The sequence below is a fragment of the Eschrichtius robustus genome, chromosome 3, assembly GCF_028021215.1.
Source record: "Eschrichtius robustus isolate mEscRob2 chromosome 3, mEscRob2.pri, whole genome shotgun sequence".
NCBI lineage: Eukaryota > Metazoa > Chordata > Mammalia > Artiodactyla > Eschrichtiidae > Eschrichtius > Eschrichtius robustus.
In genome coordinates this window covers 129,044,620-129,070,735 of record NC_090826.1, presented here as the reverse complement: position 1 = coordinate 129,070,735, position 26,116 = coordinate 129,044,620, and the positions used below count along the sequence as shown (strand labels likewise).

At 37.5% G+C, this 26,116-nt stretch overlaps 1 protein-coding gene across 13 annotated transcripts in view; it reads right to left on the bottom strand.

Annotated features, from left to right (window-relative positions):
* PRRC2C (proline rich coiled-coil 2C) overlaps positions 1-26,116 on the bottom strand; it is a 99,450-nt gene that overhangs the window by 27,915 nt on the left and 45,419 nt on the right. For 12 of the 13 annotated variants that reach the window (XM_068541242.1, XM_068541235.1, XM_068541246.1 and 9 more), the window contains exons 12-20: positions 21,813-22,446; positions 15,795-15,964; positions 15,089-15,338; positions 13,551-13,761; positions 10,111-12,363; positions 7,666-7,874; positions 4,213-4,367; positions 1,958-2,795; positions 1,455-1,540 (exon numbers count right to left, since the gene is read on the bottom strand). In XM_068541242.1, coding sequence (XP_068397343.1) covers positions 1,455-1,540; positions 1,958-2,795; positions 4,213-4,367; positions 7,666-7,874; positions 10,111-12,363; positions 13,551-13,761; positions 15,089-15,338; positions 15,795-15,964; positions 21,813-22,446 — 4,806 coding nt within the window. The remainder of the gene's footprint in view (positions 1-1,454; positions 1,541-1,957; positions 2,796-4,212; positions 4,368-7,665; positions 7,875-10,110; positions 12,364-13,550; positions 13,762-15,088; positions 15,339-15,794; positions 15,965-21,812; positions 22,447-26,116) is intronic. The other variant, XM_068541236.1, reaches the window with a different exon arrangement.

The following is a 26,116-nucleotide window of genomic DNA, read 5'->3' as shown; positions in this document are numbered from 1 at the left end:
AACTACCTACTTGACATTTCCACTTAGATGTGTAATAAACATCTTAAATCTAACAAGTTCAAAACTGAATTCCCTCATCTTCCCCAATGATGATTCATTTTACAGCTTCCCAATCTCAACTGATGGGAACTCTATCCCTTTTGCTGCTCAAGTCAAAAGCTTTGGAGATAACTGACTCCTTTTTCTCACATATCACATTTAATTCATCAGTAAATTTATGAGCTCTATCTTCAAATACCCAGAAACCAACCATTTCTCATCACTTTTAATGTCACTTTCCTGGTTTAAGCTATCATCATTTGATTATTGCAACGGCATCTTACCATCTATTCTTCGCTCCCACAGACTGTTCTTAACAGACTACTTAGAATAGTCTTCTAAAAAGTCAGATCCTGTCACTCTTTTTCTCAAAACTACCTACTGTCTTCCTACCATGCCTGAAGTCCCTACCAGATCCTCCACCTATTATCTTTCCAACCTCATCTGTTCTCTTTTCATCCCTTACTTCAATCCAGCCATATGGACCTCTTCAAACACACCAGGCATGCTCCTGTGTTAGGGTTTTGTATTTACTATTCACTGAACCAAGGGTTTTGTATTTACTATTCACTGAACCAGGAATTCACTTTTCCTTAGACAACTGAATAGCATGCTCTCTTACCTCCTTCAAGTCTTTAATTCAAATGTCACCTAAGTAGCCTTTTCTGGCCACCCTATTTTAAGCTGTCTCCACACCCCTTGGGAAATTCCTTATACACCTTCCTTGCTTTTGCTTTTCTCCTCAGCACTGATCACCACTTAACATTCTATGTGTTATTTATTGTTGGTTCTCCCCAACTACAATGGAAGCCCCATGAGCGCGGGGCTTTTATTCTGTTTTCACAGCACCACCCACTTTTTCTAAGGCCACAGGTTAGGACAGTGCCTGATACATCACAAGTGCTCAATAAATGTTTGTTCAATGAATGAAGAATTGCTGGCCTAAATAGCCAATTACCAATACTGTGTGTTTGAGAAATTATGTTAGAACAACCTCCCGGAAACTCTGCTTCTAAGTAACTATACTGCATATCATTAAACATGCATATTATGCATATTTATTCAAACATGCATATCATTAAAAACACAAAACAGTCCAGAAAATAGTAATTGCACTTACACTCTCTGTGTCACAAAGCTAGAAGTTTTAAAATGTTAACCTTAACATGTCTAAAGGTGAGAAGCAGCTTGTAACTGTTGAGATTCAGTAGCATTAACATCACTTGAGAACTTATTAGAAATGTACTCAGGCCTTAGCCCAGACCTAATGAATCAGAAACTCTGGGCATGGGTCCCAGCAATCTACTTTAATAAGCTCTCCAGGTGATTCTGATGCATGCCAAAGTTTGAGAAACTGTTTTAAGGAAACTCTGCCACACTAACCCCACAAAAGCCATTATTAAGTCTGTTCCTACCTCTGATGAAGTAGCTGATCCAAATGATGTTAGGGGCTTATTCCATGCACTGACTGAAGGTGGCTGTGGTGGACTAATGGGACCTACTGAGAAGGAGAAGCCACAGGAAATATGACCATTAAAATTTAGAGGCTAATAATCTTTAACCCATTTAACCCTTTCTTTTAATGGTAGCTAGATAATAAAACAATGACTTTTCACATGGTATATAATACTTAAAGAGATTCTTGCATACCAAAATAAATATAATCTCCTCCAAAACATTGTACTATTGTTTTATCAACACAAAGTTGTGTCCATAAAATATGGCTGTTAAAAATATAACACACTTGTCTTAGAAACAAAGGTTTTAAGAAAGAAGCTAAGAAAAGATTACTGTTACTGCTTCCTACTGAGAAAAAAGAAATGGCTAGGAAAAAACATACTGAGTATATAAATAAAATTGAAAACAAACCCCCAATTCCCATGCCATTTCCACCCCTCACTTCTTGTTGCACACTTACATTTCTTAGAGATGTCATTCAACACAGCTGGTGGGGCCACCTTGTTATCCCATAATTCAGTTGTAAGAGTGCCATGTGACTGTGGGGTCTGGATGGGCTTTCCTGTGGCTACGTAATCTGCGCCATTAGGTGTCTGAGCTGAAGGTAGTCTAATTGAAGGAGGGGGCTGTTTTGAAGACTGTGTTGTAGTCTGTAGTGGACTCTGGACTGGTTTGTGAGTCTGTCCCTGAGTCTGGGCTGGGGCAGTAGGGGCTGGGACTGAGACTTGGACTAGGGCAGGGGTTGGGGCTGGGGCTGGGGCTGGGGCTGGGGTTGGGATTGAGGCAGGGACAGTCGGGGCTGAGGTGGGGGCAGCTGGGGCTGAGGCGGCTGGAGGTGCAGCTGAAGCTGGTGACAGAGCTGAAGCAAGGATGGGAATTGAGGCTGAGGCAAGGATGGGGACAGAGGCTGGGGTGGAAGCGGAGGCAAGGATTGGGGTTGGAGCTGGAGCTGCAGAAGAGGCTGTGGCTGTAGTTGAGGTGGAGGCTGGAACTGGAGCTGAGGCTGAGGCTAAGGTTGGGAGTGGAGCTGAGGTGGAGGTAAAGACTGGGACTGCAGCTGGGGCTGGAACTGGAGCCGAGGGCGATGCTAGAACTGGGGCTGGGGTTGAGGCTGGAACTGGAGCTGAGGTTGTGGCTGGACCTGGAGCTGAGGTTGAACCTGGACCTGGAGCTGAGGCTAGAGCTAAAGCTGGAAGCTGTGCTTGCTGGGTTCCCGTAGCCTGTTTTTTGGCAAATCTTGGTGGGAGCTTAGAAGTCTGACTTCTTCCTTTTTCATTTGCATTCTTTTTATTCCAGACCTTAAAAAATTTGCAGGAATCATTTGTGTCAGTAACACAGCTGAAAGTAATAGTTCACACAGACATTCCAACAAAGCTATCTACTGCTGATTTAGCTCCTTTACTTTACAAAATAGCTACTTGATAGAATAAAAACATCCAGGTTGCCAATGAGATTTTAAATTACAAGATGCTATAGGGGAGGGCTTCCCTGGTGGCACAGTGGTTGAGAATCTGCCTGCCAATGCAGGGGACACGGGTTCGAGCCCTGGTCTGGGAAGATCCCACGTGCCGCGGAGCAACTGGGCCTGTGAGCCACAACTACTGAGCCTGCGCGTCTGGAGCCTGTGCTCTGCAACAAGAGAGGCCGCGATGGTGAGAGGCCCGCGCACCACGATGAAGAGTGGCCCCCACTTGCCGCAACTAGAGAAAGCCCTCGCACAGAAATGAAGACCCAACACACAGCCATAAATAAATAAATAAATAAATAAATTAAAAAAAAAAAAAAAAGAGGAGCTAAATAATAATTTAGATACAACATACTTTAAAAAAAAAAAGATGCTATAGGGGAAAAAAGACAAATATGTATTAGATATTCTTGATATACAGGTCCACAATCTCTTTTCCACTATTCTGAAATTAAAGAAATTAAGTAAATTCGCACTAAATTCATTTGGCAGCAAAATCTGACCCCACCTGACAAAAAATTACTTACTTAACTCATGTTTGCCACAGAAGCATTAATTCTGGGAGTGTTGCTGGGTATTATGCTATATAAAATATGCACTAATGTATCTTCCTAAACAATAATAACAAATAAATGACTTCTGAAAATATCTAGTCCCAAGGATTATATTCAATTAAACTCAATGTTACCATCCACATAGGATTTTTACAGTGTTTCCTGCTTTTAAGCCCTCTCATCTGTTAGGGCTCTTTATTGCTATGACCCATGTGCTCTATTTATTTTTATCCTGTGTCAGCATTCAGTAAAATGGGTGTTTCGGTTGATTTAAAGGAAATAACTTATTGTGATTCATACTATTTAAATGAACTAATTTAGATTACAACAGAAACTTGTATAGGTCAAGAATCTGCAAGTTATTAGAGATAATGGCAGTTGTATTCATTAAATTTCCAAGATGATTTAAAATTAACCCTAACTCTGCAATGTAGTAAGATGGGGCAAATAAGATATATTTTGAAATAAAGTAAAAATGGTTTTCTCTAAGGCAAACAGTGAGCTAGTGATTACATTCTACTTAAAATTTACCTCATTCTGGTTAAAAACAGTTTAAAGTTGTGAAAAATCAGGTCATTCTCAACACTTGAATAATAAATGCAGCCCTGACCTTATAGGTGGATAGAAACCTTGACCATTTCCTAATATATTCTGGGCAACAATCTAAATAACGAGCAACAAATTGAAACGCTAAACCTGTATGATTTGTTCTTCCTTCTTTCGGCGTTCTTCATCCTGTAAACGTTTCTGTTGTTTTTTGGATACAACTTCAGTAAAACCATCATCATTCAAATTTGACTGGGGGTCTTCAACCACTGTTACTTCAGGATGGTCATCAATTATAACAACACCTACAGATATACAAAAAGATTTAAAATGATATATTTTTTTCAATTGAAAAGATAAATAGAAATGTTTAGTCCAGTAGTGATTAAAAAATAAAAGACATGGCAAAGATCTAGTTCTTATAACTCATAGTATATAACCCATTTCCCATAAAATGGCCATTTAGCAGCAAAATTTGCAAAGATTTCATAGATATATGACAAGATTTTGTAAACAAGGTTAAAAATAAAAGTCCTGAGACTATCTACTTTGAATGATATATTATACATCTTTTTTTCTTAAGCAATGTAGTGGTAATGCCTTGTTTTTTAAAAGAAAAATCAAAATTGTCTTATCGTAGTCAAATCACTTAACCTCTACCTCTCCCAGCCTCAAGATGTGTGCTGTGCTGTAAAGATCTACGTAGTACTTACGTAGTACTTTATCTCATTTGCATCTAACCACTCTAAGAGGTTACAAAGGATGTAATAAGCTCTGAGAGGCTGATGTGCTAACAATGCGGTGTTGAACAACTAAGCTGGTCTTATGGTTCTTAACGCCTCTAGTTTACGTAGACTATTGTCTATAATGTGGAGCTGTTAAAAACATGAAATACATGTTAAAGTTCCATACGAATGTAAAGTGGCATAGATGTACATACATCATAATAACCCAGTGGAAGAATAATTCAAGATATACTTTCAACTCATTGTCTAACTAACAATTATTCCGGCTATCTTGTTAAATTATTCTATATTCCAGTGAGTATAAGAATTTTAGATCCATTAACTAATACTCAGAAGAAAAATAAAAATAATCCAGGTGATGTGATTTTGGGTTGTAGGTATAATGTTTGCACAATAAATATAAGAAAAGGGTGAGGCAATTCAAATAAATTATTTTAATTTTGCAAATATAAATATATAATATGTTCTGATCGGGAAACACATAATAAAAATAGATATTTGCTTGGGAATTATACATATACATTTCAGAATGGTGATAACTTGCGGGGGCTGGCAAGAGAATATGACCATGGAGTGGACCATAGGGAATCTACTGGAAAACAGTTCTTTTTAAATAGCTAAAAATTTGCATTTATAGAAACACTGACAAGGAAGCAAAAAATAAATACTAAGACTGGCTTTCACTCTTTATAAACCTATTACTGTTATTGTTTTTCTAATAAAAATTTAATTTCAAAGGAAAAAACCAATTGATTCTGATTTATCTATGACACTTCTACTTGTGTTCTAAATCCTTTAAGAAATTAACTGTGTATAACACAACACTGTAAAGCAATTATACTCCAATAAAGATGTCAAAAGAAAAAAAAAAGAAATCAACTGTGTAAAATGGAGCATATGCTCATCTCAATGCAAGGTTTTAGTCCAACATTTCTAAGGATGTCATGCACTCCAGTATTTCAGACTTGTGAAGAGACCTCTTCATAATTCTAAATTCGTCTCGGTTTTTCACTTAAACTAAAAAGTGTGTGTGTTTAAAGCTCATCTTCATAGTCATGCCATCACTCATTATTTAAATTTTCTTGCCTAAGAGCTTCGTTAGAAACCTTTTGAATAGTTCACTCAATTACATGAAGCATTTAAGGACATGTGAACAATACTTTGTTCTCAACACCCTGTTCTTGCCTGGTGCTTTGTAACATTTTGGGCTAACGGGACATTATTAGGAAGACCATTTTAAGGAAATTATAGAACATTTTTAGGAAAAGAACCTAAAGATGACTCTTAAAATTAACTTCAACAAGTTAAAACTAATAGCTCAATTTCCATTATCAATTCAGAAATAATTGACTTCTTACCTTTTTATATTGTCTTAATCCAATAATATAATACTTTGCAAAATTTCTACTCCAGAAGTTGTTTGGAAAAAGAGAAACTAGTAAACAAATATTTGAGAAATCTGCCATGTTTTGTGGACTTTTGTAATCTTCACTTGTCATTTTCCAAATGTGGTGTTTAGATGGATGTTAATCTCTTCTCATGGACCACAGTAAGATTAGCATCCAAGCTTCCTATGGATTCACTTTAATCACTTTCTCTAAATCAGAACTTTCCAACTTTAGCAGTATTAACATTTTGAGCTAGCTGTCCTGTGCACTGTAGGATGTTTAGCAGCATTCCTGGCCTATACCCACTAAGATGTCAGCAGCATCCAGCCACCAGTTTTGACACCAAAAACATCTCCAGAGATTGCCAAATGCAGAACCATCCCTGTTAAGAACCACAGTTCTAAAAATTCTTAAAATGCGCAATTAAGATAAGTTTATTTCTTTCCCACGTGAATCCTAAAATGGTAGTCTAGAATTAGCTCTCAAAAGTTTGCGTGCATCGGAATCACCTGGAGAACTGGTTAAAACACAGATTGCTTCACACTCCAAGAGTTTCTGATCCAGCAGGTCTGGGGTAGGGCCCAAGATTCTGTATTTCTCACAAATTTCCAGGTGATGTTGATGGTCTGAGGACCATGCTTTGAGAACCGCTGGTCTAGAAATAATAATGCCAAAGTCCTGGGCCCAAATCAAATTTAGTATGTATAAATAAGTATTAACTAGATGAAAGAAAACTCTCATCTACATCTCGAATACTGGAATAACAACAGTACCTAACCAAAGTTTCCCATTACTACTATCTGGTCTTAACTTAGTAAATCTCTCAATCTTATTCAGTATTTCCAGCTTAAGTCTCATCTGAATGAATGACAAATAGCACATTTTTACATGTATCAATATAAGTGTCTACTCATAGAGATTCCTTATTAACTTCTTCATCAAATATTTCCTTCTTGCTGTGTTATCCTTCATATTTGATATCCTATCACTCCATGGCTTTCTGAAAGCATTTATCCATAGCCACACTACCTCCCATCCTATTATTTATTCTCTATTTATCGTATCTTAGATGTCAATTTTATCAAGGTCATAACTCACTGAGGTTAACATTTCTTTCCTTTCAGACACAGAATATGTACAGATATAACTAAGCATCTTCACATTTGGTTTTCCGTGCTTCCCCACACCTGTTTAGCAAGGTAGGGTGGTTAATTTCCTCCTTTTTTTTTTTTAAAGAAGAACAGTGAAACTCTGTGGATTATCTTTAACAAGAATTTTATCAAGCACTCAAGCCTATGCTAAAAGCTGGTGTTATTTCAGTTAAAGGTATATCAGTTGGTGATTCATAACCAGTCTCTATCTCTACCTTGAAGTCCAACTCTTTCTTGTTTGATGACTTCTTTATTTACAGTATCTATTTAAATGTAACAAATAAACAGATAGATATATAAAAGGGACCTGAGACGCACTTGCATAGTTGTTGAGATCAAACTGTGATAGTGCATCCACTTTCTCTTTGGGTTTTTTAGGGCCTGGTTTGGGCTCTTCTCTTTTTTTCCCAGTAGAATCTTTGGAGTTCTTTTGTCCTGTACCATTAGGTGCTCCTTCCTGGTGGTGTGCAGAGCTGCCATTGACAGGATCAGCACCAGCTGTGCCTGCTGACTGGTCATCAAATGGCCTACAAAATAATAATTTGAGATTTTATTACTACCTCTACATATCCGAACAAAAGAAAAATGCTCTTAGTGGCAGTTTCTAAAGTTCAATCTAAGAAGAAATAACAGTGGGATAGAAGACCCTAACTCTAAAACCAACAAGCTTTAGTGACTTTTGTTGGGTACAACTTCACTAAGACGGAGCTTCCCAGTAAAGGAAATAAGACAAGCTCCTTAGGATTCTTTCCAGCAATTAAATTCTAGAATTCTAATTATCCTCTGAAGGTTCTTATCGTGTCTATTCTTTCTGTGTCTATCATGTTATAAATGAGCTATCAACATTGTTTATAGCAGAAAATTTCTGTGATCCAAGCTAGTCCAAAGTATTCACTAGTGGATCTTCTCCACAAGAGGGCAGCATATGAAAAATTTTTTTTTAAAGAATTCTATGCTTACACTACAAGTATGTTTTTCTTTAAAAAAGTTCAATCAGATTTATATACATGTAAACATTTTAAAAACCAGTTTTAATATGGAAACGATTCACTTCACAAAACCAAAGGTATTTCTACAGGGTTTTTTTTACCTAACAGATTCTTTTCTTGGGTTCATTTTACAAAAACTTCATGAAAATACACCATGAAAAATGGCCTTACCAATTCATTTTCAGCTCAGTCTATAGTATTACTCACGATAAAAGCTTAGAAAGAGCCTGACAAAAAGCATGACCTCAAACAGGTGAAGAATGAATTCATTTCTTCTAAATGGGACTCTTGCAAAACATTCATTTCACTACAGCCAGTAACTGCTATTTCTGCAGGTTCAAAGTTGTTACCATCTACATAGCACAAAAGTCTTGCTAAGTAGTTGAGATCTACAGTGCACACAAATCAGATCAATTTTTCCCTTGAGTATTATTACTTGAAATTCTAATAGTTTGGTTACAGTCAACAACTATTGATACGTTGTTATTGTAACTTATGTTATCCTATTCTTTTGACTTTTAAAGGGAGGTTTAAATTCTGTGTTAAGCAGGTACTCAAACACAACTGGTAGTATTATTTCCCTGGAACTTTTTCTAAATTATCAGAAAGCAAAAATATTTTCGCTGACTGGTATAGTAACCTGAAATGCTGAAATGCTAAGTGTAAGTAACTAACCAATGCAGATTAAGATACCTTTGCTTGAATAAATTTCCTACCAGCTCAGGCTGCAAATCTGGGAATTGGTTTAAAAAAAAAAAACAACGGGCAGGTCATTAATAGTTGCTTACTATATACCAGGTGTTACATTAAGTGTTTCACAAATATCATGTCACTAAATCTTCACACATTTTTATAAGTACTATTACTTTCTCCCCCTTTTACTGGTGATGAAGCAGAGTTTATACCACTAGTAAATACCAGAGCCTAGATTTAAAACTAGGAATAACGCTACTTTATAATGTTTCCTAATACTAAAAATAATAATAATAATTTATTATAACCAACATTTTAATATTTAAAAAAACAGACCAAGTTTAGCATAGTTGAGAAAAATTCTTTTAAAAACACCACCAATGACATGGTATGTATGTTACTGGTGGCCTTGGTGGTTGGGCAGGACTTTGCTTTCTAGGCCTCTCTCTAAGCTGGATCATTTATTGTAGGTTTGCAACTTGAGTGAGGAATATTATTTATCCTTAAGTTTCAACATTCACTCTCTAGAAACCAGTACAGAGTGACTGTGTATGGTTACAACATGTTAAATCCCAGAGGACACCTGTGAGCACCAGTTTTCCAAAGAGAAACCAAGAAAGAAAGGCAGGCTGCTCATCGTCAGTAAGATGATTTACCAAATGGAAGACACTGTATAGGTCCTGCCCTAGGTGTGTAGATTTCCCCAAACCTACAAATTCCTAACAGGACTCTTTTGGGAAATGTAACGTAACAACAGGCAAAGACTTCTGAGACACACTAACCTCTTTCTCAAGCACCCTTACACTTTTAGAATAGAAAAAAAATTCTAGGAGAAGAATGTCTTGGTCCTCTATAGACTAGCTCCTTTGCACAGTTCAACCAAGAAGTATACTTTTAGCTTCTCTAAAGGTGCAAAAGTAGGGAATTCCCTAGTGGTCCAGTGGTTAGGACTCTGTGCTTTCACTGCCGAGGGCCCAGGTTCAATTCCTGGTCAGGGAACTAAGATCCCACAAGCCGCATGGCGGCCAAAAAAAAAAAAGAGAAGGTGCAAAAGTAATTCTATCTAACACAAAATACTCACCCTCGTTTTCCACTTTTTGATGGTGGGCCACTTCTCCGTTCATTCCTAGGACCTGAGAAATTCCTTCCGGATTTGGGTGGACCATTGTTGCCACGCCGATTCTGGCGATCTATGCCAGGTCTCTGACTAGAAAAACTTCTCTTTGATATTTCCCTTTTTGGAGGTAAAACATTCTCTCCAGCCTTTACAACCACTTGTGCATTCAAATCAGCATTTTTTTTTTCATCCCTTTCGCGCCTCTCATTGAAATCACTGCTTTCAGAAGCTGTTTCCCATTCTTCATTTGCCTGATCTGAAGAGTTCTGATTAGATAAGTCTGGTGTCTTATTCCCAGAAATATCCCCAGCAGTATTAACTGGTTCTTGAACCACATTACTAACTGTGCCATTTGTGGGCACTGCCACCTCATTGGTTTTTGAAGCAGCCTCCCTCTCTCTTAGCCGTCTAAATCGGGGAGGTTTATCTTGCCTCGGTGGTCGGGTAGGACGCTGCCTTCGGGGCCTCTCTCTAGCTGGGTCAAATTTTCTCTCAAATTTCGGAGGCCGTTTATCTGCTGGCATAGGAATAAACTGCTCATGTCTTCTTGGTGGCTCTCCATCATCTGGTTTAGGAGCTTCTGCCTGCCTTGGGTTCCACTGATTGTCCCGATAAGCAGGTCTTCGTAAAGTGGAAGGGCGTGACGGGCGACCTCCAGGATCCCTTCCACCACGTCTGAATGTTCCCCCTCTGCCTCGCCTTGTAGGCTCTCCTTTAGGAAGGAAGCCTGGTTTAGATTTATCATCATCCCTTACAAAAGGTTTTTCTAGAGGTCTACTATCTATTTGGACATGATTTTCAGGCTTGAAAGAAGATGGAGGCTTTATAGGTTTTTTGTTTTCAGACCGTTCCTCTCTTTTGGGAAGTTTACCTTTGCTTAAACTATCCTTGTCACTTGCACTTTCATGAATTTCACTGTCTGTGTCAGTCTCTGAACCTCGCTGTCTTCTTCTTTTGGGAACTACTTCAAAATCAGAGCTCTCACTTCGTGTTTCACTTTCTTCTCGTTGTCTGAGGGGTCCTGGGGGCACATGCTCTGCTCGTGGCTTATTGTCTCTATACTGAGGATAGTCTCGAGTGTGCCCTCTACCACCCCGGCCACGCCCTCCATAAGAGCCTCTATAGCTTCGCCCTCTGGAGTAATATTCACCTCGGCCTCGACCTCTGTATCCTTGATCTGGAAACCAATCTCTATCTCTAGCTTCTTTCCAATAGGTCCTAGGGGGTAAAGTTGATTCTTTCTTAGCTGTTGGTCTTAAATCTGGTCGAGACCTCTCTGTAACAAGGTCTTTGCTGATGATTTTCTCAGGTTGCTTTTCTTCCTTGACTGTTGGTACTGTGACAGTTTGCTGGTTTACAGTTTTAGCTGCAGGCTCTACCTCCACACTACTTACAGGTTCCAAAGGCTTCTCGGTATCTTGAGGTGGCTTTTGCACCAAAGTTGATGGTGAAGTTTCTACTGAAGGAAATTTCTCTGGTTCTGGTTGAGGTGGCAGTGGAACCGACTGTGGCTGAAGTGGTGCCACAGGTGGTGGGGGTGGAGGAAGAGGTTCTTTCCTCTCTATCTTTTCAGGTTTTGCCATTTTTTCAGTGACCTTTTCTCCCTTTTCTCCTTCTTTCTCCTTCCTTTGCTCTCGTTCTTCTTTCATATCTCTAAGTATAGGTTTTTTAATAGGACCTGATCTTCTCACAGGCCTATCATTACCTTCTTCTCTTCTGCTGGAGCTAGGCCTTGGGCCCCAACGAGTTTCCGATTTAGATTTATACAGTTTTTCAGGTTTTGGTCCTTCAGAAGATCGTATAAAGCCCTCTTTTTTTGGTTTTTCCTCTGGTCTTTCTGCTGGTTCTTTTGAATCAATGCATCTGCTAGTTACTTTAGGAATGCTTGCAGATGGCTCATTTCTCTGCTCCTCTGATTTTTGAGTATGGTTAGATCCATGGGAAACACTTCTTTTCCGGGCAGGCTGACTTTCTCCAGCTGAAATTCGGTCTTCTTGAGTAGATACAGTCTTTTGATCAGGTACATCAAAACAAGCAGGCTGATTATTTGTGTCAGTATGATGAGGTCTAATGTCTTCCACTGATCTGCTTAAAAACTTCTGTACTTCTGTCTCACTTGATTCTCTGACAAAGTCTGTTTTTGGATGAGCCTCTAACTGACTATGTTCTACTGGATAAGCAGCAGTTATTTGTTCCTGATCCAATGGGGCTTCAGGCCTATGATAAGGAGAATTCAAAGAAATAACAGCCATCAAGGCAAAAATCTTTCTCACAGGTACATGTACAGCAAAATAACCCCTCTAATTTAAAAAGAAAAAAATGGATCCTACTCATAAAGAGCTTTATGTCTCCATAAAAAGTTTAGTGCAACATTATTCATAACAGCCAACAGAAACAACCTAAGTGCCTACCGACAGATGAATGGCTTAAGAAAATGTGGTCAATGCATACAACAGAATGTTGTTTAGTATTAAAAAAAGAACGAAAATCCTGCCATATGCTATATCATGGATGAGGACATTACACTAAGTGAAATAAACCAGTCACAGAAGGACAAATGCTGCATGATCCCGCTTATATATACTATATAATGTAATCAAACTCATCCACACAGAAGGTGTGATTGCCAGGGACTAGGAGGAAGGCGGAAATGAGTATGATTAAATGGGTAAAAAATTTCAGTTGTGCAAGATTAAAAAGTTGTAGAGATCTGTTGTGCATTATGCTTATACTACACACTTAAAATTTTGATAGGAGGGTAGATATGTTATGTTTCCACCCCCACAATTAAAAACAAATGAAGCTCATTCCTTAAGAGGAAGTTTAGAACATGCTGATGTGAACTTTTAATCCACTGAAACTAGTAATTTCCACTTATAACGAGAGTACACTAGAGTAGTTCCATCTTTCCCACTGAATCAGAATTTTTAAAACACCATAACATATACTCCTTAAAAGGGCAGAAGTTCTAACTTCATGGTTATAAACTGTTAGAGATCACCAATTGTCTGATACTTCAAAGTAACTCTGTTAATTAGTGTTTGTCCTTAACTCAGCCTTAGAATTAAATGTCTACCATATTTCTCGTTAGTGGAAGAACTACATCCACACTTTAGCCACATTACATGTCAAGTACCTAATCAACAGCAGAATCTTGCCAATTTTAACATCTACCGCTAAATTTCAGCATTTAACTAAGTGTACAGAGCTACGTCACAAAATGCCCTAATCAATACAGAAATGCCAGAAAAAGGAAAATACGTCCTAGAATGAAATAAGGCATACTAAATGGGAGAAAATCAGATCGGTGGCTCAGTCCTAAATCAGAAAGATCTTCAGAGAGACTACACAGTTTCCGTTTCCCCACGATATTCTATTGGTCTACTAATAATTTTAATAATTACCTTACATCCTCAGGTTCTTCTGTTGCCTTGGGAGTGGTGGCCTGCTGAGGCTCAGTATGAGGATAGGGATCTGACCCCCACATCATACGAGGCTCAGAGAGGGAAATTGCATGATCTCTTGCAGAGCGAGCTATATGCTCAAATGACTCAGAGCTGCTCGGTGACCCTTCCATCTGGTCTCTTCTCATTAATGGCTTAGGAGGAATCATTCCTATACAAAAGATCAGAAAAAGATTGGGGGTGGGGGTAGGAGAACGAAGGAAACAAAATCATTACAGACGTAGAATCTACGTTATTACTTAATTACTATTTGGACATTCTATATTTAAACCAAAGAAATACTTTTGGCAAGTAAAACTGATTAATTCAAAAAAATAATCAGTGAAAATTATATTGAGTTTTTCTGTGAATGAGATTTTTATTGTTGCTGTTAAATAGATTTAAAAATTGAGGAAGCAAAGCAAGCAAAACCATTAAGAACAGCCTATTTTACTTTAAAGGAAAGAAAAGATAATGCCTATAAAAATCAGATAGCAGGGCTTCCCCGGTGGCGTAGTGGTTAAGAATCCGCCTGCCAATGCAGGAGACATGGGTTCGAGCCCTGGTCTGGGGAGATCCCACATGCCGCGGAGCAAGTAAGCCCGTGCGCCACAACTACTGAAGCCCACATGCCTAGAGCCCGTGCCCCGCAACAAGAGAAGCCACTGCGATGAGAAGCCCGCGCACCACAACGAAGAGTAGCCCCCGCTCTCCGCAACTAGAGAAAGCCCACGTGCAGCAACAAAGACCCAACGCAACCAAAAAGAAATAAATTTATAAAATAAAAAAAAAAAATCAGATAACAAGCACCATGACTCTACATATGTTAAACATTATGAGAATTACACCAAATGATAAATTTTCAGAAAAACATTTTCTATAGAAAATCCCATTAATCTAGTTTAGTTGATCAATATGCTATAAATTATGCCTCTTAAATTTAAAATTTTCAGTGTAAATTTTAAAATACAGATGTGATTCTTGATCATATTTTTGTCACCTCTAAATTTTCCTCTACACTGTCTTGGTACTGGATTATCTGGATTTATTCTGATAAAGACTGCTATTTTATTTGTTTTTAGCTAACCTATTAGGAAATCCAAGTGTTAGGCTGGCAAATGATAGAGAAAATTTAAAAGCTGTAATATATAATATATGGACAAAATTCAAATGCTGAAACACCTGAAGGAATAAAAACAATGTAGTGAATAACAGATATAACTAAGATAGTAATTTTCCATCTGAAAATTTTAAAATAGTATTTGCAAGAGAGAAAATATATTTTCTCTTTGGTCTTACCACACTGTTGGTACAGTATCTGGCATTTAACTACTCTATGCTGAGAGAAGACACATAATTTTATGACTAAAAAGTCCTATTTAAGTTCTTACTAGATTATAACTCTCAAAGGAATTAAGACTAAAAACGTGGGGAAAATGAAAAACTTTGAACTTGCAAAACTGCAAGTGAGCCATGAGACAATGCCAACTTAGACTTACCAGGATGAATGGGTGGAATATCCATAGCAGGTCTACCTGATATCATTCGCGGATCCATGTATGACTGCATCATGAGCCACCTTGGATCAAAACCCATAGAAGCCAAATGCTGAGGGTGAGGCTGCATGGGCTGGTAAAGAGGTCTGTGTGGTGGTGGAGGGACAGCACCACTGGATGGCTGTGAGGGAACCGTTTGTGGAAGTACACCTTGCTGCTGCTGCTGCTGCCACTGCTGCTGTTTCATCTGTTCCTAAAAAAAAAGCAGGACCCCACATCTGAGACTTTAGCTCCATGCGATAAATTAATATAATCAATCAGAAAATAGGCTTTGTGAAACCTTGCCGGAAAAGAACTCCAAACACATTTGACAGTGAGAGGTGGCAAGACAAAAGAACAAAGAATGAGTTATGACATTTTGCCTTACACTTGACTTAAGCAACTAATCACTCATTAATTATACTGCAGAAACCACTTCCTAGAAAGGAAGATGGTTTCTATAAATGAGGCAGAGGGAAAAAAGGAATGACATAGACGTTTCACAGTAAAGCCCTTATCAACAAACTTTTACTAATTTAAAAGGGGGAAATTTTTCCGGGAAAATTTGTATGCTTTGTGTATTTCGAGTTTTATGTCAAATTATTTCTTATACTACTGAACAATAAACCTTTTTAATCACACATACAAGATACAATGTTTTTATTGTTACCTGCTGCCGCTGGAATCGTGGTGGTAAAGACTTCTGAAACTGTTTAAAATAGCCAGATAATATAGCAGGCCGAGGCTGAGACCCTGATTCTGGTTCTGTTTCATGTGCTGCTTGTGTGGTCTCCTTTTCACTGCGATTGCTATCTTGTCTACTGAAAACTGGGTCATCCTCTGCCCAAAGAAAAGGTGAAAGGTAATTATACTCATCAACGACACTTGACAAATACATGTTGTTTGTACTGGAGTGAAATAATTAGATTGATATATTTAAAAAGTTAACGAGGAAGAAAGCATCCTTACTCTAAAACACTTTTGTATTTTAATATTGGTAACCATCAATGAGGTAACATTAGATTAACAAAACCCTAGACTTTCTCAAAGCTGGATTCTTAAGACAGAAATCACATGCTCAAATGCTTTACCATACAAATGTCTGTATTTGATATTTTGTGATAATAAACCATTTCAAATACTACCTATTTTGCACTGTTTCACTAAATATTAACACTACTGTCAACATTCACTTGGGGTTCTCTAGGACTTAGGTGAAAACACAAATGGCCTATAAATACTTAAAATAGAACATACTGGTTTACTTAAAAATTTTTTTGATCAGGGGGTGTTATCTATAAAGAAAACTAATGAATCTAAGTCTGATGACAACAGAGTGATCACCAGCTATCTTCAAATATATAAATCATTATTCTGTGATATACTTGAAGATAGCTGGTGATCACTCTGTTGTCATCAGAGTTTAAAATCATTATTTTATGTAAAGGGTATCAATTATGGTACATGAGAAGAACCATACACATCCCCCCACACAAAAAAAGTTCTCATCCCAAAGAAAACCAGAGCCATATACATTCTAGAGAATGCCATTTGTCACAACTACAAAGCCATGTATATTATAAATTCTTTTCTCAGAGAATTAGGGGTGGATTTTAATGGGAAAGCTAATGTAATGCCAATGGTAAAACGATGCAGTAAAGAATCACAAATCACATTTTGTCTGTATTACATTCAATATTAAAAATGTTAAAGAAAATAAAATATTAGAGGGGAAAGAGAGCCAAGTAGGTGCAACATTTAAAAATGAAAATGGGTACATCTCATTGATAAACCCAGCTAAAATTAAACTGCCATCAGAGGACATATAAAATGTGAATGAAAATAAAAGTGTCACTGAATAACGATTATTAAAAACAAAACCATAATTAATTATGTATATATAGTGGCTGCTGATGGTTAAATTAATTAATCAGGGTCAATACATGTATTCACTGGCAGAACTAGGACTAAAATGAATTTCCTTATTTCTAATCCATGGTCCTTTCTCATTAACTGTGAATGAGATTCCCTAAGGTTGCTCTCTTTCAGAATTCATCAATTTTAAAGTATACAAATGTTTTTCATTTGTGTGGTGAGAAATTTTACTTTACCTTTTTTGAGTGTTTTGAGCAAAGTGCTTAAGATACATAATAAAAGCCCGTTATCAATATCAATTTATCTCCAGACTGCTTAATATAAAAATTTGTGAAATCTGGTAACTAAACAAATAATCCACATGGGCTGTATCTTTTTTTTTAAAAAAATTGAGATAAAACACTCTTACTCTTTTTATAGTTACATTAAGGACCAAGTTTGAAGGTAACCCAGAATAAAAACTTAAAGCAAAACCTTAAACAGCTTTATAACTTCAAGCAGCAGGGTCTTATAGAAAGAGCATGGGTTTTGAGGTAAAAAAAATTTCAGTATTTCCGTAACAGAAAATATACTGAAATAAAACTATTTCTATTTTAAATCACTGTTAACTCAAGCTATTCATTAAGACTGAATTTTACAGCAAGTCTGGAGCAAAGTTTTATTAATTAGAGTTTATAAGCCAAGCTGGGAAAGAACAAAAAAGCTGATTATAGCTAGCAAAGGCTTTGGGTTTTTTTTGGCAGCGCTGTGCGGCTTGCAGGATCTTAGTTCCCCAATCAGGGGTTGAACCCACGCCCCCTGAGGTAGAAGCGCGGCGTCTTAACCACTGGACTGCCAGGGAAGTCCAGCGAAGGCTTTTTTCAAAAAGCATAATTACTGTCTGGTAAGCATATAAATGACCTACGGAAGCTTTTCTATTCACACTGGTAGAAAAGCAAACATGAAATTATGAACTGAGTACAGTCATTTAATTATGACAATCCAAAATTCCCATTAACCTCTATTCAACTTAAGTTTTAGAGGTATTAACACATGTGAACAAATGAGATTTTATTTAGTAGTTAAATGTCTTGGAATCAGAAAAGAGTAGGAGAAGAATCAGCACCTCTTAACTATGAAGCTAATACAATTTTGCAGACAAAATAGAATTAAAGGTCATCTAACTATATGGTATCTACAATGAACTCACTTTAGATCCAAATATATAAATAAATTGAAAATGAAAAGATGGACAAAGATATTCCATGGAAATAGTAACCAAAAGAAAGCAGGGTGGCTACACTAACATGAGACAAAATTGACTTTAAATCAAAGAAGTTTTACAAGAGATAAAGAAAGTCATTAAATACTAATAAAAGGTTCAATACTGCAAGATACAACAATTATAAAACATTTATATACCTAGTAACAGACCATCAAAACGTATGAAGCAAAATACTGACAGAATTAAGGAAATAAATAGTTGCACATTAATAGTTAGAGGCTTCAGTCTTCCCTGGTGGTTCAGTGGTTAAGAATCCACCTGCCAGTGCAGGGGACACAGCTTCGAGCCCTGGTCCAGGAAGATCCTGCATGCTGCAGAGCAACTAAGCCCATATGCCACAACTACTGAGCCTGCACTCTAGAGCCCGCAAGCCACAACTACTGAGCCCACGTGCCTAGAGCCTGTGCTCTGCAACAAGAGAAGCCATCACAGTGAGAAGCCTGCGCACCACAATGAAGAGTACCCGCAAGCTCGCTGCAACTAGAGAAAGCCCGCGCGCAGCAACGAAGACCCAACGCAACCAAAAACAAACAAACAAATTTATATATATATAAAAATAAAGGCTTCAACATTCCAATCCCAATAATGGCTAAAATAGCCACACAGAAGATAAATAAGGAAAAAGAGAACTTAATAAACCAACTAGATCCAACAGACATATACAGAACACTCTACCCAAAAACAGCATACACATTTTTCTCGAGGGACATTTCCAGGACAGATCACGTTAGGCCACAAATTAACTCTCAAAAGAATTAAAAAGATAGATATCATATAAAATATTTTCTCTAACCACAATGGAATGAAGTTAGAGATCACCAGAAGTAAACCTGGAAAATTCACAAATCTGTGGAAATTAAGCAATACACTCTTTAATGGCCAAAAGATCAAAAAAGAAAGTGCAAGGGAAATTGGAAAATACCTATGAGATGAATGAAAACAAAAGCACAACATACCAAAACTTATGGGATGCAGCAAAAGCAAAGCAAAGAGGGAAATTTATAGCTATAAATGCTTACATTAAAAAACAGGAAAGCTCTCAAATCAATAACCTAGAGTTACGAATTAAGGAATGAGAATAAGAAGAACAAACTAAACCCAAGGTTACTAGAAGGAAGTAAAAATCACAGCAGAGATCAAGAAAATAAAGAATAGAAAAATAGAGAAAAATCAATGAAAACAAAAGTTGGTTCTTTGACAAGATCAACAAAATTGACAAATCTTTAGCTGGGGTGGGGGGGTGAACTAAAGAAAAAAGAAGACTCAAATTACTAAAAGTAGAAATGAAAATGGGGACAATACTACCAATTCTACAGTGAGAGAATTATGGACAACTGTACACCAACAAACTGGATAACCTAGATGAAATGTACAAATTCCTAAAAACAAAAAATCTACCAAGACTAAGTCACAAAGAAATAGAAAATGTGAATAGACTTTTAACTAGTAAGGAGACTGACCTGGTAATCAAAAATCTCACGACAAAGAAAAGTCCTGGACCTGATGGCTTCACTGGCGAATTCCACCAAACATTTAAACAACTAACATCAACTCTTCTCAAACTTTTCCAAAAAATTGAAGAGGAGGGAACACTTCCTAACTCATTTACAAGGCCAGCATCACCTTGATACCAAAGCCAAACAAGAACACTACAAGAAAACTACAGACAAATATCTCTTATGAACACTGATGCAAAAATTCTCGACAAAATACTAGAAAACAGAATTTAGCAATATACTGAAAGTGTTATACACCGTTTACCAAGTGGGATATATTCCTGGGATGCAAAGATGGTTTAACATACAAAAATCGATCAATATATTACACATTGACAGAATGAAGGGAAAATAACACATGATCATCACAATTAATACAGAAAAGGATTGGACAAAATTCAACACATTTTTATGATAAAAATACTCAAACTAGGAACAGAAGGAAACTACCTCAACATAATAAAATCCACTTATGAGAAACCCACAGCTAATACCACACTCAATGTTGAGAGACAAAGCTTTTTTTGTAGGATCAGGAACAAGACAAGGGTGCCTCCTTTTGCCACTTTTATTCAACTTAGTACTGGATAATTTTGAGGGATTCAACACTGCAGTGGAGGAAGTAACTGCAGATGTGGTGGAAACAACAGGAGAACTAGAATTAGAAGTGGAGCCTGAGATATGACCGAATTGCTGCAATATTACAATAAAACTTGAATGGATAAGGAGCTGCTTCCAACAGATGAGCAAAGAAAGTGGTTTCTTGAGATGGAATCTACTCCTAGTGAAGATGCTGTGAAGCCTGTTGAAATGACAACCAAGGATTTAGAACATTATTACATAAACTTAGTTGGTGAAGCATTGGCAGGGTCTGAGACGTTTGACTCCAATTTTGAAAAAAGATCTACTGTGGATAAATGCTATCAAACAGCACTGATGTTACAAAGAAATCATTTGTGAAAGGAAGATTCAATCGATGCAGCAGACTTCACTGTTGTCTTATTTTAAGACATTGCCACAGCACCCCCACCTTCAGCAGCCACCACCCTGATCAGTCAGCAGCCATCAACACTGAGGCAAGACCCTCCCTCACCCCCACAGCAAAAAGATCATGGCTCAGTGAACGCTCATTGATGGTTAGCATTTTTAGCAATAAAGTATTTTTAAGTTAAGGTATGTACATACAGTATATATATATTTTTAGACAGAATGCTACTGCATACTTAATAGTCTACAGAATAGTGTAAACATAACTTTTATATGCACTGGGAAACCAAAAAATTCATGTGACTTGCTTTATTGCCATATCTGCTTTATTGCGGTGGTGTGGTACCCAACCTGCAACATCTCTGAGGTACGCCTGTGCTCAAAATAAATGAAAGCAGGCAGGGTCTCAAAGAGATATCGGTACACTCACAGTCACATGAGTGTTATTTAAAATAGGTAAAACATGGAATCAACCCAAGTGTCCATCAACAGGTTGGGTAAGCAAAATGTGGTGTGTGTGTGTATTTATATAATGATTAGTAGCCTTAAAAAGGAAGGAAATTCTGTAATATGCTACAATGGATGAAACTTAAGGACATTATGCTAAGCGAAAAAAGCCAGTTACAAAAAGCCAAATACTGTATGATTCCACTTACATGAGGTCCTGAGAATAGTCAAACTCACACAGAAAGAAAGTAGAATCACCATCCAGGGAGGGGCTGGGGAGAGCTACTGTTTAATGGATATAGAATTTCAATTTAAGAAGATGAAAAGAGTTCTGGAGATGGATGGTAGTGATGGTTCATTATGAATGTTTTCAATACCACTGAACTGTACACCTAAAAATGGTTAAGACGCTAAACTTTATGTTACATGTATTTTATCATAAAAAAAAATTACAGAAAAAAACACATTTTAAAGTATCTAATAAAATTCAACCTTATCCAAAAAACACTAATCACTTTTATTTGGATTACATATTTTAAAAATACAAAAACATCCAATATCCACATGTAATATGAAGCCTTTTGTAAAGCTTATATAAAGACAAACAAGACTATTATACCTTTGTTACAGCTGTTTTCACTTTCTGGTTTTTCTACCATAGGCTCTAAAGTAGGTTCTTTGTGTTCAATTTTTTCCTCCACCTTCTCCCTTTCTTTCTTCTCCAGCTCACATTCCTTTTCCTGTTCTTTCATCTTCTGCAGTTCTTTTTCCTTTTCTTGCTGCCGTTCTAGTTCTTTCTCTTTTTCTTGCTTTCTTTCCTTCTCCATTTCTCTCTGTTTTTCCTGCTCTCGCTCCAGTTCTTTTTCCTTCTCCTGTTGCCTTTCCCTTTCTTTTTCCCGCTCCTTCTCTCGCTCCCGTTCTTGTTCTTTTTCAAGTTCTTTCTCACGTTCCCGTTCCTTTTCTCGTTCTTTTTCTCGCTCCCTTTCTCTAATTTCCTCTGGAGAGGGTTGTTTGTCCACGATGCCAAGCTTTTCATCTAATCGTTTAAGTTTCTCTGCACATGCTGCTTTCCTTTGCTCTTCCATTCTTCGCTCTTCCTCTTCACGCCGTTTACGAGCACGTTCCACTGCTGCAGAAAGTTCTGACTGTTGTCTTCTTCTTTGCTTCCATATTTCATCTTCATCCGGGACCTGCTGCTTAGCGGGGAAAGGGCCTGGTCTTCCAGGTACTGCCTGTCGGTCTGGAGGAGGATGCTGAAACATTAAGATAAATTATCAGATGAGTATGACAACAAAGGATATATCATAGACACGGAGCAGGAGCAAAATTCTCCAGTGTGTCAGGAATTTTCCTGAAAAACATACACATTAAACTGCAAGCAAGTAACAATGTGGGGAAAATAGTAAATCTAGTTAATTTTTGAGAATAATTAATCCAGCCATCTAATATTTACTGAGGGTGTACCTATTTACTGTGCCAGACATTACTGCTCACTCAGTATTTGTTGAATAAAATTAGAAGTTGTCACAACATGAATTTCAAAATCTAAATTCAGAGACAAAGGAAATTTAGAATGTGAGTGCTTTAGCAGGAACTTCCAGAGATGGAATGCCTAAAGAGGGAGAAAAGAAGTCCATAAAGATGCAACATGGCAACACATGAGCCCTGAGAAGACTGAGATACAGTTACAAGGAAAGAGCACACAGTCAAAGATGCTAAGTGAAGGACATGGAGACATTGCTGCTGCTGCTGACATGCCAAAGGAGAGGAAATTCCTAAAAAGCAGCTTGGGTAGAGAGAATTCTAGCTTTAAACTGAAAGATCCAGAAAGGTGTATCTAGATCCCATGGTGGAGAATGGGAGGATGACCTAAGAGGCTGAGTTTTAATGATTTAATTTTCAATTAACATGTTCTAAAACAATTACTACAAAGCCTAAAAATGCCAGCAACTTTGCAAACACAAGCAGGATGAAAAAAAGCACGTGAAGAGCTGCAACATCAAGGAACTAAAAAATTTGTTTTAAAAACATTGATTTTCGGGACTTCTGTGGTGGCGCAGCAGCTAAGAATCCGCCTGCTAATGCAGGGGACACGGGTTTGATCCCTGGTCCGGGAAGATCCCACATGCCGTGGAGCAACTAAGCCCATGTGCCACAGCTACTGAGCTTGCGCTCTAGAGCCCACACGCCGCAACTATGAGCCCACACACCGCAACTACTGAAGCGCGTGTGCTCTAGGGCCAGCGTGCCCAACTACTGAGCCCATGTGCTGTAACTACTGAAGGCTGTGCACCTAGAGCCCGTTCTCTGCAACAAGAGAAGCCACTGCAATGAGAAGCCCGTGCTCAGCAACACAGCCAAAAAAAAGAAAAAAAAAGATTTTTAATAGTATTAGGGTGAAGAAACCTTAAAAGCCATATAATTAGTCAGAATCCCTACAAAAGAGAAAATAATGATATGGTGAAAACACTGGACTGAATACTAAAAACAAAAAACCCAAACAAACCATGAATCCAGACTCTACCATTTACTAACAGTGCTGTCTTAGGCAAACTGTTTAATCTCTCTGGTATTTAGTTACTTCATCTAGAGCTTGAAAGACAAGCTGCAAAAGAAAAGTAATTATATAAACATACCTAATTTACACTGTAAACTCACAGAGTAAGCATTTTTTAAAAAGCAACTTCATTGAAGTATAATTTACATAAAATGTGATATATATATTTTAACTGTATAGTTTGATGAGTTTGGACAAATGATAAACTTAGGTAACTACTGCCCCAATCAACATATAGAGCATTTTCATCAGTCCTCTGCCTGCATCCTTGACCTCAAGCAACCAGCAATCTACTTCTGGCAGTATAGAGTAGATCTGCCTTTCCTAAAATTTCACAAAAATGGATACATCAAGTTATATTCTGTTTTGTATCTGGCTTCTTGTGTTCAGGGTAATGGTTCTGAGGTCACTGTGTGTAGCAGTGCTGCATAGTATGGCATCACAGGCATATTGTTTCATCTGTGGATGGACATACGGATTGCTTCTAGTTTTTTTTAACTAGAAATAAGACAGCTATGGTCATTCATGCCTAAGTCTTTGTGTAAATGTATGTTTTCATTCCTCTTAGATGAATACCTAAGAGTGGAACTGCCAAGTCATATAGTAACTATGTGTTTCACTTTATAAGAAATTGCCAAACTGTTTTCCAAAGTGATTACAAGGTTTTACAGCTCCACCAGCAATATATGAGGGTGTCACCTGCTCTGCATCCTCCCCAATATTTGGTGTCATCAGCCTTTTAAATTCTGGATGTGTAACAAAATTTCAATGTGATTTTACTTTCCATTTTCCTGCTGACTAAAGATATTGAACATCTTTTCATGTGCTTATTGGACATTTGTATACCTTATTTTATGAAGTGAATGTTCAAATCATTTTGTTGGACTTTTTGTCTTATTATTGACTTGTAAGGGCTTTTAAATACACACACCCACCCCATACAAGTTCTTTGCCAGATGTATTAATATTTTTCCTGTGATACCTTTTCTTTGCCTTAGAGATGTTTTTCAAAGTCCAACTGATCGATTTCTTTTTTCTTTCTAATTCTTGCATTTTTTGTCTTATCTAAGACATTTTTGTTGGCCCAAGTTCATAAAGACTTTCTTCTACATTTTCTGCTAGATGTCTTAGTTTTAGCTTCTATGTGCATAGAAATGCTACAAAGAGCATTCAGTGGTTAAAAGGAAAATGACTGGTGGAGATGCCGGTGATGGTTATGGTATGTGCACTATCATTGTAGAGTGATCAGGGAAGGCCTGTGCATTGTTAGTATCTGAGCAAAGAACTTGATCACAGCAAGAACCTTAGAAAGAGTCTTCTGGTTAGAAGCAAGAGCAAATAAAATGTCTTGAGGGTAAAATTAAAACAAGAGCAATAAAGCTTGTGTGGCAAGAACAGAGAGGGAGAAAAGTAGATGAAATCAGAAAAGGAGACAGAAACTTTAAAGACCATGAAAAGAACCTGAGCAAGGAATAACTGACCTAGTGTATGTATGTATGTGTGTGTGTGTATATGTATGTAAAGCATATACATGTAATATAAGATATATAAATATATATATATTTAAAGTTATATCTGCTATAGGAGAATTTGGGATGGAGGTAGTGGGTGAGCAGGCAGCACGACAGGAAAACAAGACGACCTGTTAAGTCCAAATGAAATATATCTGGTGGCAGCAGCAAGTACTCAGTATAGGAATATATTCTAAAGGTAGAGGTGACAATTTGCTGATAGATTAGGTTGGATGTAAGGTAAAAGAGAAGAAAGATTTAAGAGAGACTTCCATGTTTTAACCTCAGCAATGTCATTATCTAAGATAGGGAAGACGGGAAGACAGTAGCCGAACTGCCTAAGTGTGGGTGAGGGTTTTTATGGTTTGCACTAGTAACTGTCAGATATCTACCAGAGATCCAAGTGGAAATGCTGAGCCGACTGCTGAATACAAGACTTTCGAAGTCAGGATAGAGCTTTAAGGGCTCGAGATACTTACTGAGTGCCATCAGATGATCCCCCAGGGAAAGAATATAGTTAGAAAAAGAAATGAGAACACAGCCCTGAGCCCTCCAACACCCAAAGGCTTAAGTACAGGAGGTCCAGAAGGAATATAAATTTAAGAAAGAGAACAAAACAGTATGATGTCTCAAAAGCAAGTTTTTAAAAAGTTTTAAGAAGGATGGAGGGATGAAGAGATTAACTATGTCAACTGCTGGTGAGATTAAGTAAATGAATACAAGAGAACTGTATTTGGCAAGATGGAACAGTCATTACTAACCCTGATAATAACAGTTTCAAAGGTATAGTGGGGAGATGAAAGCGTAACTGGAGAGGGTTAATGAGAGAGAAAGTGAAGCCAGTAAGTGTAAACA